General features: G+C 41.2%; 5 protein-coding genes across 7 annotated transcripts; 3 read left to right on the top strand and 2 right to left on the bottom strand.

Moving 5' to 3' along the window:
* Positions 1–170: 170 nt before the first annotated feature.
* Mt2 (methyltransferase 2) lies at positions 171–1,947 on the top strand. Of its 3 annotated transcripts, none has more exons than XM_065486495.1 (6): positions 171–244; positions 359–542; positions 611–797; positions 975–1,263; positions 1,330–1,485; positions 1,537–1,947. In XM_065486495.1, the coding sequence occupies exons 2-6, from the start codon at positions 470–472 to the stop codon at positions 1,879–1,881; spliced, it is 1,050 nt and encodes a 349-aa protein (XP_065342567.1). In that variant the 5' UTR covers positions 171–244; positions 359–469; the 3' UTR covers positions 1,882–1,947. The 3 variants fall into 3 exon arrangements, with proteins under 3 accessions (XP_065342567.1, XP_065342568.1, XP_065342565.1); XM_065486496.1 differs by having other exon boundaries at positions 206–307; XM_065486493.1 differs by having other exon boundaries at positions 215–542.
* Positions 1,941–3,808, bottom strand: maf-S. The gene is made up of 3 exons (XM_065486507.1): positions 3,649–3,808; positions 3,396–3,559; positions 1,941–2,926 (listed from the first exon to the last, which is right to left on the bottom strand). The coding sequence occupies exons 1-3, from the start codon at positions 3,784–3,786 to the stop codon at positions 2,725–2,727; spliced, it is 504 nt and encodes a 167-aa protein (XP_065342579.1). The 5' UTR covers positions 3,787–3,808; the 3' UTR covers positions 1,941–2,724.
* A 114-nt stretch (positions 3,809–3,922) lies between these two features.
* On the top strand, positions 3,923–5,791 carry LOC135941169 (developmentally-regulated GTP-binding protein 2). Its single transcript, XM_065486487.1, has 7 exons — positions 3,923–4,097; positions 4,179–4,336; positions 4,406–4,720; positions 4,789–4,896; positions 4,952–5,109; positions 5,417–5,618; positions 5,673–5,791. Exons 1-7 carry the CDS (start codon positions 4,034–4,036, stop codon positions 5,757–5,759), a joined length of 1,092 nt encoding a protein of 363 aa, XP_065342559.1. The 5' UTR covers positions 3,923–4,033; the 3' UTR covers positions 5,760–5,791.
* On the bottom strand, positions 5,776–7,977 carry LOC135941167 (AP-4 complex accessory subunit Tepsin-like). The gene is made up of 8 exons (XM_065486484.1): positions 7,785–7,977; positions 7,657–7,729; positions 7,129–7,220; positions 6,749–7,079; positions 6,479–6,688; positions 6,308–6,425; positions 6,156–6,257; positions 5,776–6,103 (listed from the first exon to the last, which is right to left on the bottom strand). The coding sequence occupies exons 1-8, from the start codon at positions 7,839–7,841 to the stop codon at positions 5,824–5,826; spliced, it is 1,263 nt and encodes a 420-aa protein (XP_065342556.1). The 5' UTR covers positions 7,842–7,977; the 3' UTR covers positions 5,776–5,823.
* Positions 7,978–8,029: 52 nt separating this feature from the next.
* On the top strand, positions 8,030–9,920 carry LOC135941173 (dehydrogenase/reductase SDR family member 7). Its single transcript, XM_065486497.1, has 7 exons — positions 8,030–8,323; positions 8,384–8,533; positions 8,588–8,697; positions 8,748–8,996; positions 9,046–9,165; positions 9,224–9,390; positions 9,445–9,920. The coding sequence occupies exons 1-7, from the start codon at positions 8,200–8,202 to the stop codon at positions 9,536–9,538; spliced, it is 1,014 nt and encodes a 337-aa protein (XP_065342569.1). The 5' UTR covers positions 8,030–8,199; the 3' UTR covers positions 9,539–9,920.
* The last annotated feature ends 20 nt before the right edge of the window (positions 9,921–9,940 follow it).

Below are 9,940 nucleotides of genomic sequence, written 5' to 3'. Positions count from 1 at the left end.
ATGGATGAAATAGTTGCACGACTGCCGGCGGCCAGCCAATCAGCAGTCGGCTACGGCACTTCAACAACAATATTACGACGCGCCATCTGTATGTGGTTGATTAAACTACAACAAACAATGATTACAAACACAAAAAACACAAACAGCATAGCATGGCTTGAGTTGAGCAGTTGACTAGTTGAGTGTAAGGAGAGTTGAGTGCGTTGAGTGCTGAGCAGAGCAGAGCAGAGAGCACACATGAAAAGTAAACAAAATATTGAATTGAAGCACGCACGGGTTAAAGCATCAGCCAGTCGTCATCAAGCCAGTTAAAAAGAACTGAATTAATTAATAAAAAAATCTTAAATATGTACAACAGAAAAAGTCGTACGGCAGAACTACATAGAGCGTGGAACATCTCGGCACAAGCACGACCAACTTCAACTAGAGCGAAGGAGGAAAACCTTAAAAAAATTATAACTGACTGACTATGTCCACCAGTGGCAAAATTAGAGTTTTGGAATTGTTCAGCGGAATTGGAGGAATGCATCTAGCATTAAATGGTAAAATAAACGAAACAAATTAACAAAAAACATAATTTATGAAAAATAAAAAATATCTTAATCCGCAGAGCTAGGAATTGAGTATGAGGTTGTGGCTGCGGTGGAGATTAATGACATGGCCAACAGGATCTACAGACATAATTTCCCCTCCTCGAATTTGCTGCAGAAAAATATTGAGGGCATCACTGCAAAACAAATTGCCAAGTTTGACCCAAATATGATTTTAATGAGTCCACCTTGTCAGCCTTTCACTAGGTATTATATTTATTCATTTTTATGAATTGCAATATTTATTAGGGGTGCCAGATTTCCAAAGCTAAAATCCGGAGATCCCCTATACTCCCCGTGTTAAATTTTTGAGTCCCAAACCCGGAGATCTCCGGTCAAAACCCGGAGAGTGGCAGCCCTATCTAATATTTATTTATTTTGCAGATCTGGCCTCAAACAAGACGTTGGAGACAAAAGATGTTTGCCCCTGCTGCACTTGATGAAAATAGTACCTGATCTGCCTCGTATCGAGTTTATTTTGTTAGAAAATGTTGTTGGCTTTGAAAAGTCTGATGCACGGAATCAGCTAACAGACGTTTTGAAGAAAATTGGCTTCTGTATCCAAGAGTTCCATCTCTGTCCTTCTCAGTTCAACATTCCGAACAAGAGACCTCGCTATTACATGCTTGCGAAACGTAATTCAGATTTTAGATTTCTTTCAGCACAAAGCTTGGTAGGTATTTTCTGTTTCCTTTTTTTTAGTATTAATGCAGTGAGTTTTTTTTTATATAATTTGCAGCAAACCCAATTTCCCGAGGACTTGATCAAAGAGGGAGGATTTTTAGCAGAAGTTCACCAAAAAGTAGTTGAGAAATGCGATGATCCGAGCAGTTGCTTCAAAATTGGGAAAATACTAGAAGAGGATTCTACAGAGAACAGTTCATTGGCAGAAAAAGTATGGTTTAGCCTTTTGAAATCACAAATTCTTATGTTAATCTCTATGAAGGACTTGAAGTTCTTCATGGAATTCGACTTGGTTGGCCGTGAATCCCGGCTCTCTGGCTGCTTCACGAAGTCGTACAAACGGTACTTTCTCGGGACTGGCTCGATATTCTTAGAAAACTTTGACAGATTGAAAGAAGTGGACACGTCAACAGCCAACTACCAGGCAAAGTTATCAGAGACTTTGAAGCCCAGGTTTTTCACTTCGCGAGAGATTTTGCGGCTCATGTGCTTTCCAGAGTGGTACACTTTCCCAACAGACGTGAGCAGCAAGCAGGCTGCCGCCGTTTTGGGCAACAGCATCAACGTGCACGTCGTCGCTCTCTTAATAGGACTGCTTGTCATGTGAAAATCGTCTTTTAAAAACCAATATATTTATTAGTACAAAAATAAAAACTGCAACTACTATACAGAATATGCAAATTTATTGTGTCTGCTTAGCCTTTCGTCTCAAGAAAAATGCGTCTTTCTTGTTATCATTAAATGTTGGCGAGGAAAGGAACAAACTGCAGTTTTGCCTATGTAGTGAAATAAATGTGTGCGTTATCACATTTGGAAGTAGCTTAAGCATCAGGCTTCGGAATTTACCAGAATATCATATTTTTACCATACCAGGCGGTAATTACCAGTGGTAAATAATGGTATTTACCAGCAATTTTTTGTCTGCGGGCCTTTCCTGGTAAATACCAGAATACCTGGTAAAAACTTGGTGGTATTTACCGTTAAATACCATGCTGGTAAATACCAAACTTGCGAACCCTGCTAAGCATCAATTACACCACTTAATTCACACACATTTGGCATTCAATTCAGGAAGAACAAATTGAGCATTTCCAAAATGAAACAAAATGATAACCTCACCTATCTGTACCAGGTAAGAAACACGCAAAAAAATTAATGTGCTCACAACTATGGCACGTTCTTTGTAGAAAAAATCCTGCTCTTGTAGACATTTACAATCAACCACAAGGATAAAATCACACTGTACAGGAAAATACTGCTACAATCGTAATGCAAAAGGTACATGGTGGAGGTGGCAGTGGCATAGCTTCGATTTGGCAGGCAAGCTTAAAGCGTAGCGAAGGAATCAGAATAATTTAATGCATGATTTATAAATGCAAAATGAGGAAATGGAAAAGTAGATTTCTCCAAATGGAAGAGATGCCACTGTTGCTTTGGGTGAAAGTGCAAATCATGGAAAAGCCTCGAGTTCGGGCGGTAATGGTATGCCCTTTTCTGCTGCAAACTTTTTTAGAGCAAGGTACTTGTTGTGGAGGGAGTCGATTTCTTCGCGCATTTTATTATTATTTTCAGCCATCAACTCCAGGTCTCTGTACTCCTGGGTCTTCTCTGTCTCCAACTCGTCCTTTTGCTCTATCCTCTTAATCCGACAGCTGAAAATTTATTACAAAAATTAAAAAATATATTATTATAAAGCGTTGCCAGAATAAGTTATACCAAGAAAATCAAAGAATCTTATATTAATGCCAGTGGTTTTATCATAATGAATTAAGGTCGCAACTTTCATGCAGTGACTCTGCTAATCTGATTTAAGGTGTATCATTTGGCGATGCAGTGAACACGCTGAGCTGCACACACATGGCTCTGCGTGTACCAATTTCGCACCGTGACGCAAAATCTGACAAAAAACATGCCTCAGTGGCAGATGGTTGAGATGGTGTACGCACAGCGCACCTCAATGCCTCGAGCAATGGCAATGGCAACATCGTACACAGTTAAGAAATAACATTCGGCATTGTTTGGGAGATGGTGTATAAAAAATCGAGGCTGGATATTATGTAAAAGGGGGAAACATTTTTGCTGAGTCATTGTCTGGGGTCCATCTATACTGTACTGGCATACCTGGCGGCGTAGCCTCGATTCTTCAGCGTCCGCCGTCTTTGCTTCATCCGGACGATTTCGTCGCGGGACAGTCCACGCATTTTCAGCTGCCGATTGAGGTCTCTGACTGATATGGAGACAAGTTCATCGTCACTGATGTCAAGGGAGCACGGTGATAAAGGTGCCTGTCATCATGACCAAAGCATTAATTCGACCGCTCTGTCGTCCATTCACAGGGTGTGTGGTGAATGAAAATCTAAATTTTGAAACTTACGTGATTCATTTGATGTCTCCTGTCTTGCCGCTTATTGTCATTGGGCATTTTCCGCGAGGAAAAACTTGAGGAAAAACTCCGACGCACTAGCCTGTGTGCTTTCAAAGCCCGTCGCTCTGTGAAAAAGAACTTGCGCATTGCATTCCTCACGCTGGCGTTCGCGTTTGTAAACACGCACGATTGGTGCCCCTTCAACACGGCTGAGTTTTTGATTGGTCAACTTTTCAGCTGAAAGCGGTGCTGCCTCTTGCGGATGTTTGCCAACACAGCAACGCCCCCTTCACTCATTTGATGGGAGAAAGAAGACACGGCATGCATTCTCAAGAAATTTTTCAATTTTTTGCGTGTTTTTAACTTGTGAACGTACGAAATCTAATCCGCCAGAATGGGTATCTTGGAGAAGATTTCAGAAATTGAAAAGGAAATTGCAAGGACTCAAAAAAATAAAGGTGAGTTAGTAAATATGTATGTAATTAAAAATTTATATCATCACGTTTTTTTGCCATTTTTGGTTTATGATACATTTTCAGCTACCGAGTACCACTTGGGACTGTTAAAAGCCAAGCTTGCCAAGTACAGGTCGCAGCTCTTGGAACCTTCAAAAAAGTCTGAAAAGGGCGAAGGCTTTGATGTACTAAAATCAGGCGATGCTAGGGTTGCGCTCATTGGATTCCCTTCGGTGGGAAAGGTTAGACTGGATAGATCTCCCCTGTTGGCCTGTTCAGAACAATATTTTCATGATATCAAACAATTTCAGTCTACTTTGCTGAGTACTTTGACTTCCACTGCAAGCGAGTGCGCCTCTTACGAATTCACAACGCTCACATGCATTCCTGGTGTCATCGAGTACAAGGGTGCCAACATTCAACTGCTCGACTTGCCAGGAATCATCGAAGGGGCAGCTCAGGGTAAGGGCAGAGGTCGTCAGGTCATTGCTGTGGCCCGCACTGCCGATCTCGTGCTCATGATGCTGGACGCAACTAAGCAAGATGTGCAGAGAGATCTGCTGGAGAAAGAACTCGAGTCGGTCGGCATTAGGCTGAACAAGAGAAAGCCTAATATTTACTTTAAGGTGATTTGACACATATTTTAATTATGCTAAAACGACCCTTAAATAATGTTATATTTTATGTGATTCAGATTAAGAAGGGAGGTGGCCTCTCTTTCAATTCTACTTGCAACCTGACTAGAATAGACGAGAAGATGGTGCAAATGATTCTTCATGAATACAAAATTTTCAATGCTGAGGTATGGTCTTCTAGGACAAATATTGCTGGGCTTCTGCAATAACTAGTGATTTCAGGTCTTGTTCAGGGAAGATTGCACAGCTGATGAGCTCATTGATGTGATTTCCGCCAATCGCGTGTACATGCCTTGTCTTTACGTCTACAACAAAGTCGATCAGATTTCCATCGAGGAAGTGGATCGCATTGCTCGTCAACCACACAGTGTTGTCGTCAGGTAAACAATAATTGAAATCGTTCGTGCCGCGGATTTATGGCAAGTCTCTTATCGTCGCATTTGTAAATAATTTTTGCCAACTGTTTAATTGGTCAGTCGGTGATTTCCGACAATTATTTTTCTTTTTCATACATACATACGTGCTTCTGACACACCCACCTACTGATGATAACAAGAAACAGACCAATTTTACCATTGGCAAAAATTACAAATAATGCAACGATAAGTGGCATTTTTTGTTTGTAATGAATTAAGCTGACTCACATGTTTTAAGAAATTTCTAATAGTGATTATTCCCTAATTGCAGTTGCAACATGAAACTGAATTTGGACTACCTCCTGGACACCCTCTGGGAGTATTTGGCTCTAATCCGAGTGTACACCAAAAAGCCTGGTGAACCCCCCGATTTTGACGATGGACTGATTTTGAGAAAAGGAGTCACCGTTGAACACGTGTGCCACGGAATTCACCGGACCCTGGCTGCTGCCTTTAAATATGGATTGGTTTGGGTGAGTTGAAAATCAGGCCGATTGTGTCACAAATTGCAAAAATTGAATTTACAGGGAACCAGCACAAAATATTCACCTCAGCGCGTTGGCATCCATCATGTGATGGCAGACGAGGATGTGATTCAAGTTGTAAAGAAATGATCACCAAAATAAACAATTACTTTCAAATTTAATTACTCTTTAATCAATAAGAATCCAAAAAGCTCTAGCCGCTTGAACTTGGGCCCGCTCTAGCATTGATTATAAAAATAATTTTCTTTGATTTGGTGACAACATTTTCGGAAGCGCCAATGTTGTTGGCAATACCCAGAAGTTTAGGTTCCAGTATAATTTTTGCTTGTTCTACGGTCCTAACACTGGCAAAAGCCTCGGTCTGCAGCAGCGTTTCTAAAAGCACCATCAGTCGGAGACTCTGATTGCCGCTTGATTCTGCCAGCTCGTTTCCCACGGATGCTAAGATATCAGTGATGCTCAGCTTCATGCACCTGCATTTAATTTGGTAAAAATCAAATCTCTAAAATATTTCTGCAAGCTTACTCAGCACATAAGTCTGAAACCTCATTCCACGACACCGGGAAATCGTTCTTTGCCGCATACTGCCTAATAATTGTGCACTCCTCTGAGTTATCGTTCATACTCCTATATTCAAATTATGGTAAAAAATTCAAAGGATGATTTAGACGCCTCACTCTTCTAACAAATCGATGGAAGCTAAACTTCTGTGTTCACTTATTGCAGAATTTTGCTCCTTTTCTTGCTCTTCATCTGAATCCTCCCATCCTCCTCCTGCCTTCCCAGGCACATGATCTGGAATTTAACAATCAGTCTGAAGAAAATGGGATTTGAGCCCTCAATATTACGTTTCACGGCAACTTTAACGGTCCGCGGCAGGTCAGGCATGCGCCTGGATAAGGGCTCTGGGCGTCGGAATTGCGCGAATTGCTGCGGAATTTGCACAGCTTCATAATCACCAGTTTCACTGGCAATAGCATCCTTGATGATTTTCGAATTAGTATCACTTGGTGTGGACAATTTATCAAAGTAGCTCCAAACTTTATCTACAACGTTTGCTACAAAACGAAAATCTCTCGTTACTAAACTGAAAAGACACGTTTATGAAAAGGGTTTACCTTCTTTAGTATTCGGGCTGTTGCCAAAGCCTTGATATTTTGTGTCAGTCAAATTACTTGCTCCCATGGCTCCAAGGAAAGGTCTCTGGGGTCTGACATCTTTATTTTGCGAAATAAGCTCCTCGTCCTCCTTTATCCTACCAGTCGCGTAAAGAGTGTCCAAGAGGGACTTGGCCATTTTCCTGATGCTCTCGAGGACAACCGTCCCGGTCAACGGATCAGCCATTCCACTGCACATCACAGCCGCCTTCACAGCCGAGTCGTTTTTCCGCAATGCTGCCCTGACATTGACGTGTCCATTGTACACCAGATGCTCCAAAATTTTTAGCGCCTTTTGAAGTCAGTATTATTTTACTGTGGGACTCAACTATTAATTTTACTTTGAGTTTAGTTTGTAGAGATGGTTTCTCCAGCCTTCGCGACAGGTAGCTGGCGAGTTCCTTGCAGTGGTGGGGATAGTCATAGCTAAGTTCTGGAAAGGATGAAATATGTTTTATTGGTTGAGTAAAATTTTTAATGATGAGAATAGTAGGATTATTTATATAAATAATATTATGTGTAAACAAAATTATTTATAAAAAATATTATGTACTTATATAAATAATTAATGTATGTAAATAAGTCCGCTGTTGGCAAGGGTCTCAATGAGAGATCTCAGCTTTGAGATTTAAGGCGGCGGCTGGCGGGTCCGGCATAGTCGAATTTTTTGCCAGGCGGCTGACTATTTTGACCGGCGGCTGACAATATTTTAAACGTAAAGTTTTATAGTGCCTACTGGCTTGTAGTTTCGACCTAAAATTGACCTTATAGGTCCACTAGGGCTGCACCACCAAATTTCATCAAAATCCGAGACCCTTGCCAACTGCGGCCCAACCTAGCTTAGATCCTGACTGTTTTTTTCTATTTACTCTCTATTTCTTGTAGAATGTATCCTGGGGTGGACTCAGTAGAATCTGACGTAGCATTTGAGAGAAGAGGCAGCTATAACAAAAATTAACAGTCATTGCTTTTTTGCTTCCCAAACTTTTCTGCTTACGTAGGTCGCAAATGTAATCTTCTCTACAATAGTAGGCATTGCGGAAGAGGCAGCCATTCCTTTTCAATCAAATCCTCAAAACGGTTAAAAGGTGAGTGTTTCTTCACTGGTAGCACCAACTCGAATCACTGAAGTGGTTTACTTCCTATACTATATTATTATGATACTATACGTTCTTGTTTATGACACTCCTCCTCCTGACCAGCTGCTGCTTGCTACTCAACTTGACGCCCTTGAATCTATATTGAGATTGAGAGAAGCGCAAACAAGCGGCACTTCACTCTCACAATCAGCACCGCTCAGCACATTCCTTCCTTTTAAGGAGCTGGAGACATTTTTTCAATCAGGAGTATTTTTCGCATTTCAACTAACACGAATTAATTAACAGCGTGTCATAGCAGATTAACCGCCGAAAATGGGGTTTTTCGCTTTTCTCGGCGCCTTTACCTTTCTTTACACATTGGCGTACATTGTGCTGCTGGCATTCCTTGACTGCGACTTGAGGTTAAAGGTTGCAGAGATGGTGGGAAAGAAAATTGGTAAGATGTCATTCAATTCTGGCAAGATTTTTTAATTATTAAATCAAAAATTTTCTCTAGCTGCTGTCCGAGGCAAGGTTATCTGGATTGTGGGGGCGTCATCGGGCATTGGAGAACAATTGGCCGTTCATTTGGCGAAGGGTGGCGCCAAGCTAGTGCTTTCTGCTCGACGGCGAGATGAGCTGGAAAGGGTCAAAGCGGCTTGCCTAGGTGACAAATTCGCCATCCTTCGATTTAATTTAAAAATGCCGAAAATAATTGCAGCTGCAAACCCTTCGCTTCAGCACCAAGATATTTTTATTCTCCCCATGGATTTGCTTCAAGTGGACAACCACAGATTCCAGTTGAACGAAGTGCTGCGACACTTTGGAACTGTAATACGCACTTACAAGGAGTGACCATGATTTTAATCTGAATTTTTCAGCTGGATGTTTTGGTAAACAACGCTGGAAGATCACAAAGAGCGGCGTGGGAGACCGTTGACACCGTCGTGGACAGGCAATTGTTTGAACTCAACGTATTCTCCATAGTGTCGCTGTCCAGGGTGGTGGTCAGCTACTTTGCTCAACGCAGCCCAACTCTCGATGGACACATCGCAGTGACGTCGAGCATTGCTGGGCTCCTCGGGGCACCATTTTCCCCATCGTACACAGGCTCCAAACACGCAATTCACGTAATAGTTTAATATCACGTGCAGAACTCGTCAACAGAGATGATTTCAGGGTTATTTCGAAAGCTTGAGGAGCGAAAAGCTTGGCACCAATTTGAAAATCACGCTCCTTTGCCCTGGGCCAGTGCACACCGCGTTTTTGGCAGAGAGTTTCACAGGAGTGCCCGGAGAAGTTTGTTATTTTACATTTTTGAAGAGTGTTTAATCGACATTATTCATCCTTTCCGTAGAAATTCAATCAGACAGTTCAAGAAACGGACAAGAGAATGACCCCTGAGCGGTGTGGCGAATTGTGTGCAATCGCCATTGCCAACGAACTGTACGAGGGCTGGATGGCCCTTTTCCCCATTCTGCCAGTTGTCTACTTGATGACATATTTCCCTAATATGGGCCGCATGTACGTTACTGTTTCATGAATTGATATTTTAATATTATCAAGCTTTTGTTTCAGTATTTTTAAATTCATCGGTCCGCGTCAGCTGCAAAAACTTCGGGATTCGAAGACAACCGTGGAAATGTCAAAATCCAGTGACCCAGTCTCGTAATTAACAACTGTCTGAGATATTCAAATGATGCCATAAAAGGATATAATTAAATGGTTACCATTGATATTCTGATCAAGAAGATTATCAATCTTCATTAAAATAAAAAGGTGTGTGCCTTCCCGCAAAATACTTGTCAATGTCAATACCATGCACATTATTTTTTTGTTAAATGCTGCTGATGTAGCAGCTGAGCAAGAACTAGCCAATAATTCATTCTGAATTTGCTAGACTTGTAAAATTTTCCAAATAAACATTTTTTCAAAAATATTGAAATGAGCAATTAACTAGCGGTTTGCTCAAGATTAATAATTTCTTCCTTGTTTAATGTGTTTGTGAGATATATCTTAATAAAATTAAACTGTTGCAGAAATTAAATAATTAAGTCTGTAAAGTCTTATCATT

The sequence above is a fragment of the Cloeon dipterum genome, chromosome 3, assembly GCF_949628265.1.
Source record: "Cloeon dipterum chromosome 3, ieCloDipt1.1, whole genome shotgun sequence".
Taxonomy (NCBI): Eukaryota; Metazoa; Arthropoda; class Insecta; order Ephemeroptera; family Baetidae; genus Cloeon; species Cloeon dipterum.
This window is presented reverse-complemented; position numbering and strand designations above follow the sequence as displayed.